A 23,198-nucleotide genomic window follows, 5' to 3' on the forward strand; every position below is an offset into this window, starting at 1 on the left:
ACTTTGTTGTGAATTTGAAAGGGGGCCTTCGTATGTTTTTCATCCAATAAATAATAACCCCGTTAAGTCATGTCACTATTGTTTGCCAAGAGTGTTTTTAGCATTTCCATTTAAATAGATAAAAAGTATGATTTTAAACTAAATCGTGAAAAATAGATCATTAGGAACTGCATTTTTTAAAAATTACGATTTGAAAAACATAGAAAATACGCATTTTCAAATCGCAGACAAATTTGTGCCTTTTGAAAACGAATAATTTTAAAGGATAAACTGTGATTTTACCAAAGGCTTCATTGCATTTTTAAAAGTCACTTTTTTTTTTTTTTTTTTTTTTTTTCAAATTGTCCATTTAAAAATCGGACTTTTACTAAATAAAGAAAAAACAAATATTTCTTCGTATTTCCGTCTTTCTCTCCCCGTGACGCGGTGGCTTGCGTGGCGCCATTAACCGCAGCTGGCCTCAGTAATCCCAAGCCACTGAAGGCAACACCGGATCCGTAAACTGTTCGCCCAAGGGACGACGGGACCAAACCATTATACTCCCTAAGCAATGGGTTTGCTGCCGCAAAGTCATAGATAAACAAAACTCGCGGTCTAATTTCAAATGATAGATGAATATATACAATCGTATTTGCCTAATCGCCTCTGCATGTGGTTTTCGCGCTTATCCACTGCACTCGGCCTTGAGATCTCCCATCAGGTAAATCCCCAATGTCCTCATTCGGTTTTTTATCCAATTCTTGTTTCCTGTTTCTGCTGATATGGTAGAATAGAATGAGATTTAAGCATAATCTTATACGCAGTTGATTTGTAGATCATAGGTAACTGACTTGCTAATTTTTCGATGTTAGAATTTTCCCATAGATGAGCTGGTTTTTGGCCGACGTTTGGAGGGTGCCCTATGATGGCTTTTTATAGGCACAGCAGCGAATTGATGCCGGAAAGAAGAGGTATCATTGGTATGATTTTTAGGTCCCTTGCTGGAAGTGAGCATGGGTCTCGAGTTGTTCGTCGAGGCAGAAGGTTTGGCAGGATTACTAAACTGAGATTCTCGCGCTGGGTCTTTGTGCTTGCATTGCTCTTCCTAATTTATTTGGTAGTTTCTGCCATACAAATGCTCTTTCATGGTAAGATTAGAAGCTCTGATTCTAATTTTCATTTGTAACTTATGTGTGTTCATTGTCTTTTTTTTTCTCTCCTTTTGTGCTTCTCATTTGTGACATGTTGTATTCCTCATTGCAGGCAACGTGGAAGATAGCATTTCATTATCACCACCAGTACAAGAACTTCCGGGGTCTGATGTTCAAAAACCACCCAAAAGCAAGAATCGTAGGCAGCGTAAGAGTAGTTAGCTTGCATTAATTTTAGCTGTATATCATCATTTTATATGGATTTTGTCTGTCCAATTGTTGAAGAAAGAAACTTTTGACTTCAAGCATTCTATCTTTCAAGTGCCTCGTAATATGATATATGAAACTGCGGAAGGGCCTCTCTCATAAAGTCAAATGTAAAACTACTCTTAAGCAAACCCATTTGGCAAAAATTGTACTAAATGGTGTGATTTTTCTAAGTAAAAAAAAAAAAAAAAAAAAAAAAAAGTTCAAAAAAATTTGATCAAAGTCACTATATACTTTTTGTTGAATAAATTTGACAAAAGTGGATACTTTCGATCTACAAAGGGTGTATATGAGGAGAACTTCAAAAAGGTTCAGGAGCCATAGGATCCCTACTACCAAATCAAATCTTAACCTCTAAATGAGAAGTTTAATAATCACACAAGAGGGCGTCATTTAATTACCATGTATTCTACCTTGTAACTGTTTATTTATTTCTAATAAAATTACTTCTTACCTACCAGGAAAAAAAATCATTTAATGAGCTGAGTCAAGAGAATGTGTATGTTGATGTAAAATTAAAAGAAAAGATGGAAGGCTTGGCCTTAGCAGGAAAAGAGAAGGCATGAGCCACAGTCCATGATTCTGCAGAGGTTAATGTCTCTATACCACCCTTCCAAATAAGACCTTCAACTGGCCCTAGGAAGTTCAGAGAATGCAAAAAAATGTACAACACAGTTTGAAAGTTCTGTAGCCATGGGACACTGAATAAGAAGATAAGTGGCATCGTCTCCTACTTTGTTCGTATTAATAGAACTATGGTGCATAAATCAAGAAAATTGATTAATCCGTGCCAATTAGTGAATATAGGTTGCCTGTATGACTAGAGGTTTCCTTTTGACGGTTCCAATGGTGGATACATACATTTACTCCCCCAATTGTATACCTGTTGTGTAAGTGTGGGTGTTCCTTTGTTTGTTGGGAGGTTGGGGCTTTAGGTATTGGGAAATGCCAAAATAGTGGTTGGCTGGTATAGCAGTAGAAGTCTAGAGGTGGTGGTGGGGGGGCATGGGCATGGCCCCTACTTCTAGAGAAAGTGAAAAATCTTTCAATGTCCCTTACTTACCTTAAAAATCTTCACCAAAAAAAAATCCGTCTAGCTCCCCAAAAATCTAAAAATATCCTCCCAAAAGTATGAAAAAAAAATCCCCCTGGTATCCCAAAAAACTGAAAAATTTTATAAAATTTTTACAAAAAAATCCCTAACAACTCCAAAATCTGAGAAAATACATAATATGTGAAAAAAAAATTTAATATTAAAGTTCGGCCTCTAAAATGCATATTATGTGAAACAAATAAAAATATTTAATCATTAAAGTTTGCCCCCTTCAAAGATGAAGTTCTGGCTCTGCCACTGCCAGAGCGTGGAAGGTTGTGCTAGTTGGCCTGACATGGTGCTCGATATTTTCACTTTCCTTGTATGTTTCCGAACATCCAGCTACCGCCAAGCTTCCTACAAATTTAACCAAAGCTTGCTGCATTACTTAGATAATACACCTAATGGTAAACCCTAGCACAAATCTTGTGACGTTCTTGAATTTTAATTTCTATAGAAAATATTTCATCAGCATTGACCATTTTTCTCTTTGTGGCCATATTAATATTTATTCATATTTATATATTGATGCAAACTATGAGAGGGTAATCAATTCTGTTATAATCTGTGTACCCAATACTAAGGTTTAGTTCTAATCCCTTCCTTGCCTTTTCCTTTGCTTAATATTGACTAACCTATCATTGCATAACATTTTAGTTTATGCTATTCAGTTTTTGCAAATTGTTTCCTCTACTTGTCTCACTCCTTGTGCTTTTTCTCCTATGTATTCATCTTTCAGATTTTCCTTGCGAAGTTGGGTTTGTCGAATCAGTTGATGAGCTTGTTGAACCCAATGATCTTATGAACTTTTCACAATTTTCACTAGAGTACATTGAGAAAGAGGAAATACTTCACAATAATTTGTTTGAACCTAGATTTGGAGGACATCAGACTCTTGCAGAAAGAGAGAAATCCTTCTATGCCAGAAATCAGACACTTCATTGTGGTTTTGTCAAAGGACCACCTGGGTACCCAAGCACTGGATTTGATTTAGATGAGAAAGACAAGGCATACATGTATACCTGTAAGGTTGTAGTATCTTCTTGCATTTTTGGGAGCTCCGACTTTTTGAGGAGACCCGCCCGTAGACTGGTAAATGAGTTATACCTTACCAATTGTCCTTTTTTATTTATTTATTTGGCTATCATACTCATAACATAACAATCAATAGTTTTTGGTCAAAAAGCTAATAGCTTATGTTTCTCTAGTGGCTGGTTGCTGCTTAAACAATTTTTCTTCATATAGCTATTTCATTCAACTAAACATCCTTGTTAAGCTATAATGTTATATAAAACTATCCCCACTCTCTGGTGTCACAACTCCCAAAACCAAGCCTTACCAAGGTAAATTAGGAAAATTATACCTCTGTGCTTTTTCATAAAAATAGTTACTCATGAGAAATGAGACTCAACATGGATTTTATCAATCATCATCTTCCATTCAGATATCACTCTGAAATGCTTTTGTCTTCAAATGCAATTAGACAGAAGTTCTTTGATGTAAAGCCTAGAGGAGTTAAATTTGAGGATGTAATTGTTATTTGCAGTCTACATTTGCATGCCACTGCTTATAACTTTTCTGAACAAAGACCATAATAGAACACTTGTCTCTTCTCCAGCAAATATTCAATCAGCTGGTACCATCTTCAATTTTGAAGAAAAGAAAAAAAAAAAACGTTATTTTTCATGCAGGGTATGATGTTACATTTTTATTTTACTAAAAGATAAAAACATGGCAACCTATGTAGCTATAAGAATGTTGAGACACATTCTTTTTCTTTTCCTGCCCCTTCTACATCGAACAAATGGATGTTTTTTACTTTCCTGATATCATTGAACTCAATTATAAAAATGTTGAATCAAAAACACATTCAATATTCAAAAGCTTTTGGTTTTCACTTGTGAACATTAAACTTTAATATTTGAACCAAAAGAGAAAGAGAATCAAATTTTGACAGGGAGAAGAATGTCTGCTTGAAATGCTAATAATTGCCACTTTTTGGTCATGTTTCAACTACGCCTATTAATTTCAGCACATTTTTGGGTTCAATTTTGTTTTGTAAGCAATACATTAGGCTTTCATACAGTTTTATGGATCTGTTGTCTTGTTTAGTTTTTATGCCTCTTCTTTTAATTATAGATAATAAATAATGGGTATACTGTTGAAGATGTCTTTAGTCTGACCCTTTACAGAATGGCATTCCAAAGAGTTAAAAGAGGGACAGATAGGGTACAAGAGAGGACATGACGTATTGCGATGGAAAAAGGTCATTTAACTTGAAATTTCCATTTACGGGGACCTTTGATCTTAACATAGGAAATTAGTGTATATGGTTTGCTTTGGTTACGGCTCTAATACCTTCTCAGATGTTACCACATCAGGTTGTGTGCTGGATGATTATTTATTTATTTATTTTAATTTTTTTATCTCCTATTTTCATTTTAAAGAGTTACAAGCTTTATGTTTGATTGTATTCTGTAATCTTAAGAGATTTTGTTCTGAGGATAGGATAATGTGCAAATTAATGTTTGAGTATGCCATCACAATGCATGTAAGTTGATAAATGGGGAGTATATATAAGATTTAGGTTATTATGCATGCCTTATGTTCTTTCAGTGATGTTTTAATATTTTTGTTTGCTGCAGATCAGTGAATATTCCAAGGAAAACGTTTGTTTTGTTATGTTTGTGGATGAGCAGACACTCTCAAAACTGTCATCAGAAGGAAATACTCCTGATGATAGTGGATATGTTGGCTTATGGAAAATCGTTATCATGAGGAACTTACCATATAAGGACATGCGGAAAACTGGAAAGGTGCCAAAATTTTTGTCACATCGCCTCTTCCCTTCTTCTAGGTATTCTACGCCATGTTCTAGCCATCTACTCTTGGTCCTTCCAGTTGTAAATCGAGAAGTTCTTATGTTCAGTGGTTTTTTGAAGGTACTCGATTTGGCTTGACAGCAAGATGCGACTTCAGACTGATCCAATGCTGATTATTGAGTACTTTTTGTGGCGAACAAAATCAGAATATGCTATTTCAAACCATTATGATCGCCACTGTGTCTGGGAGGAGGTACTCCAAAATAAGCGTCTAAATAAGTACAATCACACGGCCATTGATGAACAGTTTACTTTTTACCAGTCTGATGGCCTCACCAAGTTTGATCCTTCAGACCCAAATACTCCTCTTCCAAGTTGTGCGTGGCATTGGCATCTTTGTTCATTGTGGAGATTTTCTTTTCCCTTCATCTGTAATTTTTGTCTCTGTGAACGCCATGTGCTAATATGGTGTGTCATTTACCTTGCAGATGTTCCTGAGGGTTCCTTTATAGTACGGGCACATACACCAATGTCAAATTTATTTTCTTGTCTTTGGTTCAACGAAGTTGACCGATTCACCTCTCGTGATCAACTAAGCTTTGCACATACTTACTTGAAACTGAGGAGAATGAATCCAGACAGACCATTTTACCTAAATATGTTTAAGGTATTGCATTCTCTCATAGAAACAAGAAATCTCAATATACTTCTGTTGGTGATTACATTATATTTGTCTACATAGCATTATAATTTCTGCATTAATTAATTTATTTTTTCAGTAGCTGTTGCCAAAATAGTTTTAAAGGCCACGCTAATCCTACAATTGAATAATGTTGATTTTGCTGGGTTGTAAGATCTGACCAAAGTCCTGATGATCACATCGTTTATGTGATTTTTTCAGGATGTACTTGGGAGCAACTTCAAATGAGAATGACTTCTAATTAACCCCTTAAATAGTTGCATTTTAAATGGGTTTCTTTGAAAATATTGCTCTTGGCATGTAATGCCTTTGTCTTACGTGTGCAGGATTGTGAGCGCAGAGCACTAGCAAAGCTCTTTCGGCATAGGGCTGTGCCATCTTCTCCACCTGCTTCTTGATTAATTGAAAATTCTAATAAGGTTTATGCCTAGTAAGATTGAGTTGATTTCCATTTCTTTTTTGTAATTCTGATTTTTTCCATTCATCTTTCATTAGAATTGTGTTTCAATTCTGTTCTTTATGTCGTAATAACATCCCTTTATGAGTGAACAAGTAAAATTATTTTAAACTTCACTTCAGGAATCAGTTCAGAGGACTTTGGATTCCAATTTAGCACGAGTTTCGTATTGAGAGGGTTGCTTGAACTTGGTTGGTAATGGAAGTTCCTACCTAGATCTCTTTTGCTGAAGCTTAACCTGGTCTTAGTGAGTACAATTATCTGCCTTCTTAACCATACACCATCTCAATGTGAATGCTGTCCTACAATCAGTGATTATCAGTATGCCATGATGAACCAATGAGGATGCCTTAAGTTGAATTTCATGATCAGCAGGTTTAAGCCACTTATATTTACTTTAGGGTTGTAGGTTTCTTGACCAATTATTTAGCAATGCGACATGAATATAGTTTGTGTGCTGTGTATTAACCATTCGTCTGATTTTGAGAATCTTGTTCGAACCCCTACATGTTCGCTCACTTTAAGTTAATTGTTTATGCTAATTAGTTTTTTCCGTTTCCCTAGTTAGCATATGTAATTATATATATGTTAAAATCAAGAAAGTTTCTTGCCAAAACCAGCTAGTGAAACATCCAAACTCATGTAACGTGGTTCAATTTGAAAAGCAGATATGAGTAATAGCATGAATGTGCTAAAATAAGATGCTTAGAATCAGACAATCCGTTTCTTTCACCGCAATAGCAAGCAGATTTGTTACTTCAAATTGTGAAATGGTAGTCAGCACTTCCCACATTCATGTTATACAGCAATCATCTGCACAGGTAATGGGTTTAAAGCTGCCCGGTTCACTTTGGGGGTAAGGGTCCAGGATCTACAACAATTACCAAATTGTTAGCAATTTGGGCGTGTAACTTGAGAGACTCTAATTCTATATAGAATCTACTGCCCGAGCAGCCCAAAATTTATTTGGGCGGGTTTATTAGAACTAGCCGGAATTATGCCTTTATTGGTCCTTTTGCATCACATGAAATTGAGATTTTTAAAATTTTGAAGGCTATCTATCCTACCACGGAGATGGGGTTGATTTTTGTCATTACAAAAATGAGAGTCGTAACCGTTTGTTGACAAGCAAGTCGTGCAGTTCATGAAGAGTAGATGCACTAGTGTCGTGAATTGCGTGTTGCTCAGCCGCTGGGACGCAGCCTGTGTATAAATACCAGCTCGAGGAGGCTCTTGTATTGTACCCCCAACCCACAACAAAGCAAAATAAGCCAATTCTTTGTCTTCCTTCCTTTTTCTGGGATGAGTAAACAATTGTGAGTGAGTGGATATGCATGCCGTATGTGAGAATTGGGGGGAACTAAATGGATCGGCACTATTCACTGCATTCCCTTTGGTTTCCTCCAATATCTCATATCCGACCTTGTATATAATTTGGTTGTCAATGCTTTGTTGTGAGAATCGGAGAGAATTAAACAGATGGCATCTGCTTAGTGGCTAGTGCATTCATTTGATTTTCTCCAATATCTCATCTACGACTTTATGGTACCTATGAATATGTTCTTTTGGGATGAATGTGTCGCTTCTTCTTGAAATTTGTCTTACCTCATAAAGCCTTATTAAGCTCTCTTCCAATCTACTTTCTAAGATTTAATCTTTCTCTTAAAAAATGGATGAGATCTTGTTTCATATATTATACAGTGGAAACAAGAGAAATATAGATGAAAGAATAAAAGCATTCATTTTAGTCAAAATTTTCATTTTCTTCATGGTGTCTTCATCAGTTTCTGTTGAAGCATATCCTTTAAATCATTTTTGCCTTCATCACAGTGATAGTCCAGGTTCAATACTAGTTTCTCAACTTCTCATTGTCTGGCAAAAACTATCATACTTTGATTCATTCCATGATTATGGCATTGACAACCAAGAGTAAGATTGGTTTTCTCAATAATATTGTGTCCAAGCCATATATTCCCTAATATGTTCTAAGCTACGCATGGAACAGATGTAATAACATGTTGTTGTTCTAAACACTGAATTATGTTTCAAAAGAAATAGCTACAAACATCATCTATATCAACATTGTTAAAGAGATGTGGATTAATCTAAAAGAATGCTTCTCTAGACGAAATGATTATCCTTAGTAATGTTGATATATATATATGATGCTTGTACCTATTTCTTTTGAAACTAAATTCAATATTCAAGATAGCATCGTATTGTTGCATATGCTTCATGCTTGGCTTAGAACATAAGAGGGATTTGATGGCTTGACCATGGTAGTTTCGATAAAATTATTCTTTGGTTCAATGGCATAATCATGAAACGACTCCTCCAAGTATGATAGTTTTCACCAATAAGAGGTTGAAAAAATAGTATGGAGCCAAGAAACTCAAGACTATGATCACCATGATGAAGGTAAAAATAATTTAAATTATTCGTTTCAATAGAAACCGGAGAAGACACCACGAGGAAGATGAAAATTTTGAATAAGATGAATACTTTGACACCATATCACAAAAAAGAGTTGCGGAAACAAGAAGAGAAATAGAGATGAAAGAAGAATAAAAAGGAAAATGAATGTGTATATCCATTATATTTTTGAAACTAGTTATGGCTCTTGTTTTTACAAATGCTGAAACAATAACAAAAACTAACACATTTTTTTTTTCTCTCTCTAAGCCATACAAGGAAAAGGGGCGAGGCCGAACATCAACGAGAGGAAAGTTAGAATATAGAATGTGTATATCCATTGATTAATGCTAGCACTAAACAACAGCTGCAGTCACAGAAAAACTAAGTAATACAGAACTAAATCATCCAGCTCATCTTACTTATTAATAAATCATTCAAAAATATGTAATAATATAGATTATGTGGGCTTTTCATTTAATCAAATCAAATAGTATTATTTTAAGTCCCATTCCCAAGGGGTCCCTCGAATGATCGAATCAATGATAGAAGGGTTACAAAAGCAATACAAAATTGAACATTAAAAGTATCTTGATCTAAACTTTTACCATCCGGTATTAACTAAAATCTTGGGAAAAATATAAAATTAAAATTATTGGTGGTATCAAAATGTTTTAAGAACTCTTTGAGATACATAAAATATTAAAAAAAAACTATAAATATAAAAAATAGGATAAAACCACGACATGTTAGAGCCAGTCCTCCCCTTCTCCTCTTGTTCCGCCCATCTATCACCAATGAAAACTACCACTCTTGGCCGCAAATTACAATAGCGGCCAATAAGTTAATATAATATAAAAAAAAAAAAAAAATGTTATGGGTCAATTCAATAAGTTTCTTATATTTAACTTTTATTTATTTATTTTATTTTATTTGTTTAAGGAAAAACTTCATTTTAAACCCATTGAACTTTCACGCGATTTGACAAACTTTTGAATTTTAAAATCTCTCAATTTGGATTCTTGAACTTTCAATTTCTTTCAATTTGAACCCTTTGTCAGATTTAGCCGTTAACTTTTAACGGCACCTAAAATGACAAAAATACCCCTAATTTTCGTTTTTATTTTTTAAAAAAATTTAAAAGAAAAGAAAAAAAAAAAACCGTTACCCGCTCTGGCCTGAGACCCAGCGTAGGTCTGGCCTTGACCTATGTTGGGTCTCACCGTGAGTCTACTGACCCACGGCTGGGTCCCGGCCAGACCCAACCGTGGGTCTCGACTCACGGCCAGATTTTATTTATTTTTATTTTTATTTTTTAAAATTGGAAGTAAGAGTAAATTTGTAATTTTATTAAAAAGTCAATGATATAAACGTCATTGTCTCACTTTTAACGTTTTAAATCTGACAAAATTGTCCAAATTGATAGCAATTAAAAGTTCAGGGGTCCAAATTAAGAGATTTTAAAGTTTATGGAAAATTTGTCAAATCGCGTAAAAATTCATGAGTTTAAAGTAAAAATTTTTCTATTTTTTTATTATTATTTTTGATGACGTGAAAAATTGTTTACCTGTTTATTAATTTTGAACCGATTGATTGAAGTGAAAAATGCGAAAAGTCCACATTGGAATATTTGTTACAAATCAGTATAATTAAGCGACATATATCTTTTAGCACGTGAGAAATACATGTGTTTTTAATAGCACATGCTTCTCATATGTGTTTTTTTTTTAATAACATTAATAATAAAATATGTGTTTATTACATGTTAAAGGACACGTGTTACTTTATTAAACTAATTTTTATAAATTAATTAAAAAACTGATTTGTAGCTAATTTTTATCGTGAAAAATGCACATGATATAATAGCAGAAAATGACCGCACCTTGGAATTTCCAACGGAGGGAACTTAGCAATGGAAACTTGTTTGGTTAGATGCTCGCATGGAGGAAGTACTCTTTTCAGAGCCCTCAAACCTCCTCTCAGTATGAAGCTTCCCAACTCCCTTTCCTTCATGGCTATCCACACTGGTTAGATCCCTTGGTTGTTTCTCTCTCTCTCCCTCTCTCTCTGGAAACTTTTTCGCCATTACTGAATTATACCGTTATTCTGTTTTCTCTGCTTCTGGCTAAAGAATTGTTCATTCACAAACTGAGTTTTGTTTTGATATGGATTAGTGGGAGATGGGTCTTTGTTAAATTGGTCCTTATGTGATTGAGTTTCGGGCACGTTTATAACATGGGGTTGTATATTCTGACTCTTCTTTTCATTTTTCTGGGTAGATGGAGGGAGGTCGATTAAGAGAGCATACGATGCATTGTTGTTGGATGCGGGAGGTACCCTTTTGCAGTTGGCAAAGCCTGTCGGAGAGACTTACGCCACCATCGGCAGTAAATACGGTTAGTGTTTTTGGTTGCTATAATTCATTGAGCTTAGCGTTCAAACCTTTGGCTATCGTGGATCCAAATTTATAGCTGCATCCGGCTAGCTACTGTTACTCAAAATAATTTGGTGAACACTAGCTCACCAAATGTAATTTTTTTTTAAAAAAAAATCTTTGTTCTTGATGAGACATGTACATGACTTTAAAATTAGATGTTTTGAAAAGAACCAATGCATTTGGATAAATTCTTGCTGCAAGGCTTATTTGTTATTATGTTAACTTTCAAAGAACCAATGCATTTGGATATAGAGGATGTGTGACAGCTTGGAGCATGTTAGTCTCTGTGGGTGCCACTATTTTCCAAGACTCCAGGCTATGAAGCAAAATTCTTTTGGAACTACTCATAGGATTTACCTTGGTGTTGATCTCTCATATGAAATGTGCTTAGGAAGTGTAATGTTTATACACCATATTTGTTAATATTTTCCAATCGCTATAATTTCTGAGCTTTCAGCTTTCATTCACCAACAATGGAAATTATAGGTCATAGGATTAGATGGTTGGGAACTTGGGATTTTTTACTGAGAGGGCCATAGATTGGCACTTTCATTAAATGTGTTGCCTTGTTATATAGCCTGTTTCTCTGACTTAAAGAGTAACCACACCCCTTTGTACTATTTATGATTAATTCTTCCTGTACATAATTTTCTTAATTCTAATCATGATTCCAGTACTTAGTATCTTAGGTTCTTAACAATTTTTTTGAAACATTTTCAGGTTTGTCTGCAACATCAGCTGAAATAAAGCAAGGATTTAAGAGAGCTTTTGCTGCTCCGTGGCCTGAGAAGCTCCGCTACCAGGTATGTTGATCTGTGTCTCTATTTAAGGTGTATGCTGTTTATAGGTTTTATGGGAAAAAAGATCTCTATTTCAGTGGGCGAAAAAAGATCTTAAACATCTAGATAGGCATGTACTTGTATAACTATGACCATGATGCTGCACAGTATTGAAGCTTCCACCATAGGTGAAAAATGATACTTTAACAATGAGCTCATGTCATGGGTAGCCATATGTTTCTGTAATAGAACTGGTTTACCATCTCATATTTGTGTGAAGTAGAAAACATGAATTTTATAGTAACTTATTGGAGCCACTCTGGCATTATTTCCATTTTTCAAGTAATGATCTTCATCAACTCAGGCTCTGCATCTCCTTATATTTTTTCCTATCTGCCATGTGATTAGCTATCAATAAACATAATTAATTTCATTAACTACTTTAATGAAGAAACCTGTTTCCTTGATATTGAAACAGCATTGATTAAGGTTATGCTTTATACTATTGGCACTTGGCAGGGAGATGGGAGGCCATTTTGGAAATTGGTTGTTTCTGAAGCCACTGGTTGTGCTGATGATGATTATTTTGAAGAAGTTTATGAGGTGATATCTCTTAAGACCAAAGGTTCAAAGTGCTTGTTCCTCAACCCACTGTTACTGATGCTAAAATAATGTTTCCAAAGAACTGTATCACTGGTGCAAACCATAGTGCTTAGGACTTAATAGGCGATATAATGATTGATGCTTTTATCTGAATTCTTCTTAACGGTTGCTCTTGTCAGTACTATGCAAAAGGTGATGCATGGCGTCTTCCAGATGGAGCTTATGAAACAATAGCCCTTCTCAAGGATGCTGGAGGTCATATTCCTAAAGTGTTCTCCATTGCTAGTGCTTATGGAGTCTATTGTTTTCGATTTTTCTCTTGTTATTTCTTTATTTCTAACATGATTGCCTGTGACACAGTTAAGGTGGCTGTTGTGTCCAATTTTGACACCCGCCTTAGGAAGTTGTTGAAGGACCTCAATGTTTTAGATCTGTGAGTCTTAGCCCTACCTTCTGCTATCTATCAAGATTAAACGTTGAACATCTTTTTGTCGTCCCCCCCAAACAAAAAAAAGAAAATAGAATACAAGTACATAGGAAAGTACGGGGATACCAGACAGTTCATGGCTTTTACATGCAAAACATGTGCTTGAATATGTGCTCTTTGTATATTCCGTAGGGGTTTCTCTTTTATATATTTTTGCATTAGGGTTGCGCCTCTCTGCGCTCTTTCAATAATATTCACATTAATTATCAAAAAAAAAACATGTAAAACATTTTTGTTGCTTTTCTTTTCAGGTTTGATGCTGTTATCATATCTTCAGAGGTTGGATATGAAAAACCAGACATAAAGATATTTAAAGCTGCTTTAGGTACGTACAATCATGCTAAATCATCTTTTTAGTGTATGTGGTACTTGCCTAAATTTGGACTTATCTTGATCATCACAGTGTGTATTCGTATTGTCTACTTGGGAAACTTGATAAATGGTCAAATATTTGTTTTCATTGTCAAATATTTGTTTTCATTGTTGTGAAGTGGATTGAATGACATGCTAAACACGTTTCTCGTAAGGTTGTCTTTTGATGGTCTCTGCAAATGGAATGACTCTGGTACATAATATAGAAAGTTATAGCAACAAATTTATCATCCATAATAGAACACTAAAGCAGATGTCAATTAAAAACACACACACACACAAATACTTCTGTAATCCATGAAGCCAACAAGAATCAGTTTGTTATGGAAGATGCTATTCATTAGTTGTCACCTTCGAATCTTCGACCAAACTACATTTTCAAGCCTATGTTAATACTCTAAAAACTCTTTAATCTTTCTACGTGGAGACAAGACTGTATTCTCTTGAAAAATAAATAAAAAGCTAAAGAACACATTGAAACTATTGTCAGAATGTGCTATTGCTATAGATCAAGTCCATGTTGAGGCTGGCAAAACAGTACACGTTGGAGATGATCAAAAGGCAGATAAAGTGGGGGCCAATTCCATTGGAATTGAATGCTGGTAAGCGCCGTTTGTAGTCAAATGCTATCATCGCTCATGATAGAAGATTCATATTCGTATTTGCAGTTAATTGGCTGCATTGCATAACATCCTTTTTTGGCATGAGCCATTCCAATGACGATACTATTGTTGTCATCAGCAAAGGGTTAGATTAATGGATGGCATTGAAATATATTCCATTGGTTTGTCCCTCATATGTACCGTTGATCCTAATAAGCAGGTTATGGGGAGTTGATATAAAGACATTCTCTGACATAGGAAGCCGCATCCTCATTTCTGAGTCGTAGCTTCCACGGATTTAAGTACCATACTGCATATTTTCTTGCAAGTAATTTAAGTTTCTTCAATCCTCTTTTGTTCATCGTCTTTCTGCATGGCAACTGGCTTTTTGAACTCTTCAGTACTTCCTATTTTAACATTTGCATTGCTTTATCAAAAATTGTGGACCTGACCTGACCTGAATGTTTAGTAATATGTTGCAGGAGTGGTGGTGTGATAACAACTTAACAAATTGGATATATTTTTAAGGAATAATTTGGAAACTTTTCTCTTGAACAAGCTTGTTGTATAATCCCCCAACTATTATTAGATTTGCGGATACACACAATGCAGATTTTTGTTGAGTTTGGATTTGATGGATTACATTGCTGACATTTTCATCCAGTCAAGCGGTATTACTTGTCTATATATATATATATATATATATATATATAATTTCTTGTTTACTATATTTAGTATAGTAGTCAGTATGCTTTGCATGTTATCATATTTAGTATAGTTTAGGAAAAATCATATTTATCCCATAGTTTTTCATCTGATTTAGATTTAGTCATTAGATTTCCAATTGTTGGGATACGGTCTTTAAGTTTTGTCCAAGTTTAAAATAAGTCACTCTATTATTTTATGGTCAAAATTAACAGTTTGTTATCTATCACGTGTGTCTCATTTAACTTGTTAGCATCCTAATGCAATGCACAGCAAATATCAAGTCATTCATAAATTTTTTTAAAAAAAAAAAACAAAAAAACCCTCAAAATCCAATGGATTTGTCGTGAAACGTAGAGAAACACACGAATCTTGCTTACATCCACTCCACAAAATAACTGGACATCTCTGTTCACTTGTTCAGATTCAATAGTCCCATTTTAACACAAAAATTAAAAAATACCACTCTGATTTCTCACTAACAATGGAGGCAGAGTGTTCATGAACAACATTCTTGGCTTTTCGGTGATTTTATTGCTAATATATGTGCGTAAAATGACATGGGAATTCTCTGCTGAAATACTGGTACTTGTTCTTCTTCTTTGTTCTACAATGGGCGTTATTATTAGCTTGCGCTCTACCTTCCCCCTTTGGACATCATTCTTGGCGTACGGATTCAAAAGTTGAAATTCACCCCCACCCCATCTTTTTTTTTTTTTTTTTTTTTTTTACCAAAAGCAAAAAAACTTAAGAATTCCATTTTTGAAAATAGCAATGTTCATTGGGTATAGAACTTAATTAAATCCAGCCATTAAAGTGATTTGCTAATTCAATTTAAAGCTTCACACAAGTCATTAAATTGTCTATACCCAGCGAGTTAGGATTTAAGTTCCCATATATCTATATTAGCAACTCAACATGTAAAAATGGTGAAGCTTTGAGGGGATGTAAGCCAGATTCATGCGATTCTCTAAAGTTTCACACCATATCAATTGGATTTTGTGGGTCCTTTGTATTCCTTTTTTTTTTTTTTTTTTTCTTTTTTTTAATGACTTGGTATTTGCTGATGTGGCATTGCATTGAGGTGCTTTAAATGAGATACATTGGGCATATGACAAATGGTTAATTATGACCATAAAGTAATAATAGGGACCTATTTTAAATTTTGGCAAAATTTAATGACCGTATTTTTGAAATTAGAAACCTAAAAATTAAATTCAAATTAGATAAAAACCTAAAGACTAAATATAATTTTTCCCAATAATTTAATAGGAAGTAGCGCAACAAATGGGAAAGTAGCAATGACATTAATTTTAGAGAGGAAAAAGAAAAAGAAAAGGAAGAACAATAGAGAGGATTGGAAAGGTGGAGAGAAAAAAACAAATTCCGCTTACAATAACAATCAACAGTCGTGAATGCTATTTTTTTGAGCTGAGATAGGGGAAGTGACATACGCTTCAGGCAAGATACCGATATAATCTCCTGTCATTATTATCCCTCTCCAAGAAATCCCGCTCAATAAGAGATTCTATCCGTTTCTTGATCTCCGTCGGGTTTGCCAGAAACCGCGATTGCAACTGCTTTGTGACCTCGGCTATTATGTTGTTATGATCCAGCTGCCTTCTCGATTTCATGATCCTAACTATGGCGGCTTCAATCTGGGGTTTCCTGTCCTCCTCCACCCTCTGCCGGGTCTCCTGCTTTTCAGGTTCTGATTCCTTCTGTGCAACTACAGTTCCTATCTTCACCTTATAGAATTTGCTTGTAAACTTGTCGTTAACAAAGAATGCATCATCCTCACTAATGTCTTTGCTCATAGGTTCTTTCCTGAGAACGTTCTTTCCCTTCACACAAGCCATGGACTGCAGACACCTCTTCAAATCCGAAGCAGGTATCTCCGTAGCCTGCTCAATCTCCTTGTAGTTGAGCCGATCAGCATTGTTGAACAGCATTAGGACACACATCTGATAAGTGGACACATTCAACTCGTGCTTCTGACCCTTCCCAAATATTGCTTTCATATCTGCTGTGCCCATGTTGGTTTGCCACGACAACCTCCGACCAGTATGAGTCCCAAGGTAATATGCCCGAAACCTCTCACATAGTGTTGACATTTCAGCTGGCAGGTTGCATGTAATGGTAGGCTGAGTTGGCCAAGACCCTGTTGTCAGAACTTGGACGGTCAGCGTAGGGCCATCCTCAAGCTCAGGGTGGCCAGTGTAAAAGCCTTGCATTGTATCCTGAGAGGTTTTCATGTCTGTAAACATGCCCTCTAGTTTTGAAGTAAATTGGTACCCACATTCTGTCTTTAGCTTTACTATCAAACTTCTCTCTGCATCATCTGAGACGGTCTTTCCAGACAAAAGCCGCTTCGCCAAATGCTGTTTATAATACTTCTCAAATACATCTTTCTCCTGTAAGTAACGAAATAGCATCATCACCTTGTCAAGTATAACCTCTACATCCTCCTCACTGACCCCCTTCAGACCTTTGCGAAGTTTGTCATCCACAAACAATGAAATAAACTCTGGAGAACGCGGATTCAAGTTAATGAAGTATTCAAAGGATGAATTCAGAGCATTCTGGAAAGTCTTGTCATTGTTAAACGACAAGTTAATGATGCTATCATATTTGTCTTTCTCATCCAGGAGCCGCTGGACAAATTCCACTGGATCCTTGAGCCTTTCCAGATCAGTAACAAGCTGCTTACCAGTCTCCCTGATGTGAGAAGTCATCACTTCTCGTATTTTCAAGAGGCCGTTCGGCACCCGACGGAACAAAGCATACATTCTTCCCATGTCTTCATACTTATCATCAAGAAGCATGTTTACCAAGCCAGAATTTTCCATGTGGATTAGTCTCATCATGTGATTAGCAATCATTTCCTTCTCTACAACACTAGTTATCTTTGTTTCACTCTTGGTATCCAAGTAATGTGTCACCCTCTCCATTTCCTCGTTTAGACGCCTCTCGGCTTTCTTGAGGTAATCCCCACAATCACAGCACTCAATGAAATTTTGAGACTCAGCCCCGTAAAACTCAGCTGAAACCTCAAGAAAAGGCCTTTCAAAATCTTCTTCATAAACAGAAGAACCTAAATCCATTAGCATCTTAATTAAATTCCTCATTAGCCCCCTGTTAATAACTTCACCGGTCCGTTCTCTACGTACTAGTTCAAGAAGCGTATTTAACAGCCTAGTCTGAATCTTGCTGGAGTGGATGATGCTATCTCTCCATAAGTTCAGCCCAAGCTCGTGAACAGGAGTCTTCTGGGAACTTGGAATATAAGTCCTGTCCATGTACATTAGTATGTCTCGGATCATCTGTAATGCCTTGTTATGATCATTCCATTTCCTGTTCAGTTCTTCCAGAAACAAACCTCCCTGAGCATCCTCAATAGATTTTGATATTTCTTTGAGATGTGAAGTCATAGTTGTAACCAGTCCTGAGTACAGCTTATCACCAAATTTGTGAAGCACCATGTTGTACGCATTCCTAAACCAATGAAAAACAAAATGCAACATAAAAAACAAGGAATCCCATTTCTCTGAAAAAGGAATCTAAAATCGTAGAACTGGCTGTTCATTCTTTTTTTCTTTTAGGGAGGGGGCAGGGGGTGGTTGTTGAGTGAGAGTTACAGACAAGAAAGAGAGAGCTATTTGCAAACTCAAAGGCTATCAGCATAATATAATCACCACATGTTTCACCCATAATCGTCAATCCAGTGATATCGACATGATACCCAGACAAACTTCCACATAATTGAGCGGATTATGGGGCTCCAAGGGCTCTCGGTGTGGCCAACACTCCAGAACTACCAAGGGGAGGAAAATGAAATAGATGAAGAACCTTTGTAAAGCAACTGCAGATTTACATAACTAAAATAAGACTTAAACCATAATTTCAACGCCTAAGCAACACGACACCACTTAAAATTGAAACAAACAATAGAAACACCGGAGGGAATGTCTTTCAGGCATGTGAGTTGTTAAAAATTAGTAATAAAATCACCGAAGGAACAAAAATAAATAAAAGCTTGTAGTCACAAATATATTCAGTATATTTGTTCAGAGAAAGTGGACAAGAGAAAAATTATAAGAAAAGATTGAGAGGAATTAACTTACAAACTAAATACTAGATAGTTCTTCGAGGGAATATTTTTTATTTTTTATTTTTGGGGGGTGCATAATTTTTTATTGGTAGGCAATTCCTCAGAGAAACCTTATGGCAGAGAATAATCAAATTTATTTTGAAAATAACCACTCCAATTTCTTCTCTCTTTTTCTTCTCCTCCCAATCAAGCATTAGGAAAAGTAATGCTAATTTTTTTAATTCTCTTTCTAGCCATACACCCCATGCCCTTAGTCATCGAGAGAGTTTCTATCGCATATTATATACACTGATTTAACCAAAGCATGCCCCTCAGGACACTAATAGAGTTTAGAATGAGGTTCAGCTGCCATTTCCGTTTCACTATACGAACCAAAAATCTAAGGTCTGAAAGGCATGACCCTGAAAATTGTTACGTGCAGCAACACTAGGGAGTCGGGGAGAATCTTAAACAGAAAAACGCATAAATCCCAAAAGTCTTCCCCCAAGGCACATGATTGGAAAAGTAGAAATTTGGTGGCATAGATTTTTTGACCGGGTTAATGAGGGAGATATATCAAATGTAATTTGACAACATTGCTCCAGCCGGCAGATTATGACACTATTGACGCACCCGACCGGCATGCCACCACCATGGAGAATGTCAGTACATCATCCTTGAGATATCTTTCAATCTGCTACGTTTTCAGTTAACTTTGTCTCTCTCCACAATGCCCACCGACTGTTATCATGCTTTTGCAAAGAGCTCTTGTATACAAACGTTAATATCAATTCAAAATTGGGTCACCGTTCCATAAGACTTGACATTTGAGATATAGTTGTTTCTGGATTTCAAAGTCACAACATAAAACACTCGATATGATTTTTCAAAACCTCAATGCAACCTGAGAGCTAACAACAACCATTTGATCAAACCTACCATGGTCCTCAATAATTCAACCGTTTCCCCCCACTTTCCATTAACAGCATAAATGTTTTTTACAGTAAACCATTTTCCATCACAAATTCATTTTTTGTAGATAACAAAGGTGTGCCACAACTCGAAAAATGAAAATCATAGAAAGAATCTAAACAACCACCCAGTCTTACATCATAATTGGAGTAACACGGCTCCAAACAATTCAACCATAAGAAAATCAGACGGAACCTAACCTAGTCTTCCAACATAATGGAGTAACCAACGTCCATACCCTTCCTTATAGGCATAAAAACACGCACAAAAACTTTGAATTCGAGACTAATCTCTATGCATAATTACGATATTTTCCAATTTCTCAATGGGAGAGAAGAAAAAACCGAATACCAAGTATCAATGCCAGAGCCCTCCCCGAACCCCCAAAAATACAAACAATTATATAAAAAGGCCTCTCAAAACATGACTTAACACGTTTTAACACTTTTTTTCACCAACTCATTATTGTTCTTCAGAGCTTTCTTCCCTCCTCGGCAGTTTGACTCTTCCCTTTCTTTTTCTTCGTGCTCTCATTTTCTTCCTCTCATTTTTTTTTTTTTCTTTCTTTTCTCTGCAAGCAAAGAATGCGAAAACCTAAAAGATACATTTTACAGAGAACTAAAAGCATGGAGGAGAATCGATATTTAATCAATCTTCTTCCTTTTCTAATTCTCATCTTCTTATTCCTCCTCCTCTTCTTCTTCGTCTTCTCTTAGATAATTTCATTGTATTGTGTTATTTTGGCCAGATTATAAGTAAAGCCAACTACTTTAGCTGTTAGCTTGTAACTGTTACATCTCCACACAAATCAAGCTAACATTAACAGACAACGCAAAACTTAGTAAATTGTTAAGCTGCATAAGTGCTTTATTGTTTTGGTGTAGTCATGTGATTAAGGGAAAGCAGATGTTGAGTTCCATTCATAATATTGATTTTTTTTATGGGCAACATAATAAGTTTTTTTTGCCTAAGGGATTGTTGATGCAATTGTTTTGTTGTTTCTCCTTTTTTTTTTTCTTTTTTTTTTTTTTTGGCAAAACAAAACCCAAAATCAGTTCTTTTTTAGTTATTTGTCGAAGAAAAAAATTCCCATATTTAAGTAAGTTTATATGTTCCGCTTAAAAAGTCCGAGTTTATATATATATATATATATATATATCATTAATTCCACACGCCGAAGGGAAAATCCTGATTCCGAATTCCTAGATATAATAATAATTTCCAAAAAAGAAAATTGCAATACAACAAAAAAAATTTTGTGAAATTGAATAGTCTAAGGACAAAATTAACTGCAGTCAACTGGGCTATGCACTAAACGGAAATCAAACACGCCTCTCTAAATAACCAAATAAATGCGCACGTATATGTATATTCAATACTAATTCGGAGACGGCGTCGTTGTTAACAAGAATTGATGAAAAAGGCGAAGGAAGAGAGCGAGAGCAAAACCTGTAAAGCTCTTCGAAGCTGAGGCCACTAGCATTATGATTGTAAATCTCGTGGATTGCATGCTCCAGAATCTTCCAGGTCTTCTCGGCGTATTTCGGATCCACCACCACCCGGTGCTTGAACGCCTCTATCTGAAAATTCCGCTTCTTCTGATTGCTCATCTTATTCTTCTTCTTCTTGTTCTATTCCCTTTCAATCCAAATCCGAAAGAGAAACTCCGAATCTAAAAATCGGAGCCCGAAATCGAATTCATCGAGTCCGAAGCCGGTTATTTTTCAGATCGATGAAATTAAAATTTAATAGAGATTATTCATCAAAAAATAATAATATGTAAACAGGTGAGGATACTGGAGTTGATGGAAACCGGAGACCGGGAATTTGCCGGTACAGTTTGGTTGGAGGGAAATGAAACGAAATGGATGCTTGGACGGTTAGTAAATTCTGGGTGGATTTTGACGTATATAAGAGGTAAGAAGGCCAAGGAAGCAAGAGTATTGCTTTTCTCTTTTTCTTTGATTTTTTTTTTTTTTCGTTTTCCTTTTGGGGATGGTTTTGGATGCCTCTAGGGAAGATGAAGGTTGGCTTTCGTTTGTTTTTATACGAAACATTCGAAACGTTTCAACGGAGTTATGCGTTTTGAGGGTCTTCCCTTTGGATGGGATGAAATTTTCTTAAGAGTATGTTTGAGATTGCGTGTCAAATATAAATGACATGTTTGGTACAATTTTTTAAAGTATTTATCTTATTTTTTTACTCTAAAAATTGTCAAAACGTACTTTTGACAAAAGTTTTAAAATAAAGTTTTTGCCAAAAAACGCTTTTTGACTTAAAAATTTTATTTGTCAAACACAATTCTAAACACGCTCCAAATTAGACTATGGTAGCTAGTGGGATTGACACCCTAAAATGTTTTGGCATATAGGCCTTACATTTTTTATTTTGTTTTTGAAGTCGTTCAAATTTCTGTAAAATTAAAATTTTTGAATAACCTAATTTCAAAGGATTCTTGTCCCTCGGCCCGTCAATTGGAAAGCATTTAAGATACCTCGTTTATGAAATTGGTATTTCATTAGAAAAATTAATAATTATTACTGTGAATGTAATATATATTCTTATTCCTTAGTTTTGTGACAAGAGTTATGTCCCTAATTGGATTGAACCAAAACTACCAACAAAAAACCTTCGGGCTTGTTTGGGAAGACAATTCTTTCCAATTCTTCTAAACTTTTTTATCATTTTTAGTTGATTTGGAATTGCGTTTGAAAAATATAGACTTTGAATTAAAAAAATGTTTTTAACAAAAGCTTAATTTTTAAGTATTTTGTGAAAGTACGTTTTAGTCATTTTTAGATTTTTTGACATTCGAAAGCACTATGAATTTTTTTACCAAACGATTTTTTTTTTTTTTTTTTTTTTTTTTTTTTTTCAAACAAGCTTTGAAAGTGTTAAACACACTTTTGAAGTTCACAAACAGGCAATACTCAACTCAACTCAAAAAATTTCAAGTTTATTCAAAATTTTATATTTTTCAAACAACCAAAACATAATCTCAACTATTTTTTCTTCTTGATATCCGCAATTTTGAATTCAATTTAGTAGAATAAAAAAAAAATCGCAAACCCAAACGAGCTCATTTCTTATTTTTCTATAACTCAATTTTATTTTATTTTTTAAATGAAAACTGATTTTTTTGAGTAGCCAGCCACCCATAGAATAATCTGCGGTGGTCGCACCACCCTCAGTACTATCGGGGTGGGCCTTGGCTACCCTTGATGACGCTTGGGGGGTGACTGCAACCACCCCCGAGAGACTACGGGGGTG

The 23,198-nt window shown here is 35.4% G+C and overlaps 3 protein-coding genes across 10 annotated transcripts; 2 read left to right on the top strand and 1 right to left on the bottom strand.

Annotated features, from left to right (window-relative positions):
- The first annotated feature begins 426 nt into the window (after nt 1–426).
- Nucleotides 427–7,023, top strand: LOC132179399 (transmembrane protein (DUF616)). 4 transcript variants are annotated; one of them, XM_059592123.2, is made up of 9 exons: nt 427–700; nt 852–1,127; nt 1,243–1,338; nt 3,230–3,582; nt 5,136–5,347; nt 5,433–5,689; nt 5,801–5,979; nt 6,339–6,442; nt 6,592–7,023. In XM_059592123.2, the coding sequence occupies exons 2-8, from the start codon at nt 902–904 to the stop codon at nt 6,408–6,410; spliced, it is 1,395 nt and encodes a 464-aa protein (XP_059448106.2). In that variant the 5' UTR covers nt 427–700; nt 852–901; the 3' UTR covers nt 6,411–6,442; nt 6,592–7,023. The 4 variants fall into 4 exon arrangements, with proteins under 4 accessions (XP_059448106.2, XP_088372094.1, XP_059448107.2 ...); XM_088515968.1 differs by having other exon boundaries at nt 6,339–6,431; XM_059592124.2 differs by having other exon boundaries at nt 865–1,127.
- A 3,762-nt stretch (nt 7,024–10,785) lies between these two features.
- LOC132178779 (Haloacid dehalogenase-like hydrolase (HAD) superfamily protein) lies at nt 10,786–14,814 on the top strand. Of its 5 annotated transcripts, none has more exons than XM_059591327.2 (9): nt 10,786–10,908; nt 11,161–11,277; nt 12,039–12,121; nt 12,617–12,700; nt 12,880–13,133; nt 13,439–13,512; nt 14,068–14,161; nt 14,382–14,489; nt 14,631–14,814. In XM_059591327.2, the coding sequence occupies exons 1-8, from the start codon at nt 10,794–10,796 to the stop codon at nt 14,446–14,448; spliced, it is 888 nt and encodes a 295-aa protein (XP_059447310.1). In that variant the 5' UTR covers nt 10,786–10,793; the 3' UTR covers nt 14,449–14,489; nt 14,631–14,814. The 5 variants fall into 5 exon arrangements, with proteins under 5 accessions (XP_059447310.1, XP_059447309.1, XP_059447312.1 ...); XM_059591326.2 differs by having other exon boundaries at nt 14,644–14,814; XM_059591329.2 differs by having other exon boundaries at nt 12,880–12,955; nt 13,061–13,133; nt 14,050–14,161; nt 14,382–14,814.
- Nucleotides 14,815–16,151: 1,337 nt separating this feature from the next.
- LOC132177576 (cullin-3B) lies at nt 16,152–21,951 on the bottom strand. The gene is made up of 2 exons (XM_059589951.2): nt 21,378–21,951; nt 16,152–18,361 (listed from the first exon to the last, which is right to left on the bottom strand). Exons 1-2 carry the CDS (start codon nt 21,536–21,538, stop codon nt 16,324–16,326), a joined length of 2,199 nt encoding a protein of 732 aa, XP_059445934.1. The 5' UTR covers nt 21,539–21,951; the 3' UTR covers nt 16,152–16,323.
- Nucleotides 21,952–23,198: the final 1,247 nt, after the last annotated feature.

The sequence above is a fragment of the Corylus avellana genome, chromosome 4 (genome assembly GCF_965113065.1).
Source record: "Corylus avellana chromosome 4, dhCorAvel1.hap1.2, whole genome shotgun sequence".
Lineage (NCBI taxonomy): Eukaryota > Viridiplantae > Streptophyta > Magnoliopsida > Fagales > Betulaceae > Corylus > Corylus avellana.

Excerpts from the sequence above, each read along its gene's own strand:
- LOC132179399 (XM_059592123.2), top strand. The coding sequence starts at position 902 with ATGATGGCTTTTTATAGGCACAGCAGCGAATTGATGCCGGAAAGAAGA. Across the intron at positions 3,583-5,135 it reads GGAGACCCGCCCGTAGACTG|ATCAGTGAATATTCCAAGGA; the intron begins GTAAATGAGTTA and ends TGTTTGCTGCAG. Across the intron at positions 5,980-6,338 it reads TTTACCTAAATATGTTTAAG|GATTGTGAGCGCAGAGCACT; the intron begins GTATTGCATTCT and ends TTACGTGTGCAG.
- LOC132178779 (XM_059591325.2), top strand. The coding sequence starts at position 10,794 with ATGGAAACTTGTTTGGTTAGATGCTCGCATGGAGGAAGTACTCTTTTC. Across the intron at positions 11,278-12,038 it reads CACCATCGGCAGTAAATACG|GTTTGTCTGCAACATCAGCT; the intron begins GTTAGTGTTTTT and ends AAACATTTTCAG. Across the intron at positions 13,134-13,438 it reads GACCTCAATGTTTTAGATCT|GTTTGATGCTGTTATCATAT; the intron begins GTGAGTCTTAGC and ends TTTTCTTTTCAG.
- LOC132177576 (XM_059589951.2), bottom strand. The coding sequence starts at position 21,538 with ATGAGCAATCAGAAGAAGCGGAATTTTCAGATAGAGGCGTTCAAGCAC. Across the intron at positions 18,362-21,377 it reads AGCTTCGAAGAGCTTTACAG|GAATGCGTACAACATGGTGC; the intron begins GTTTTGCTCTCG and ends TCATTGGTTTAG.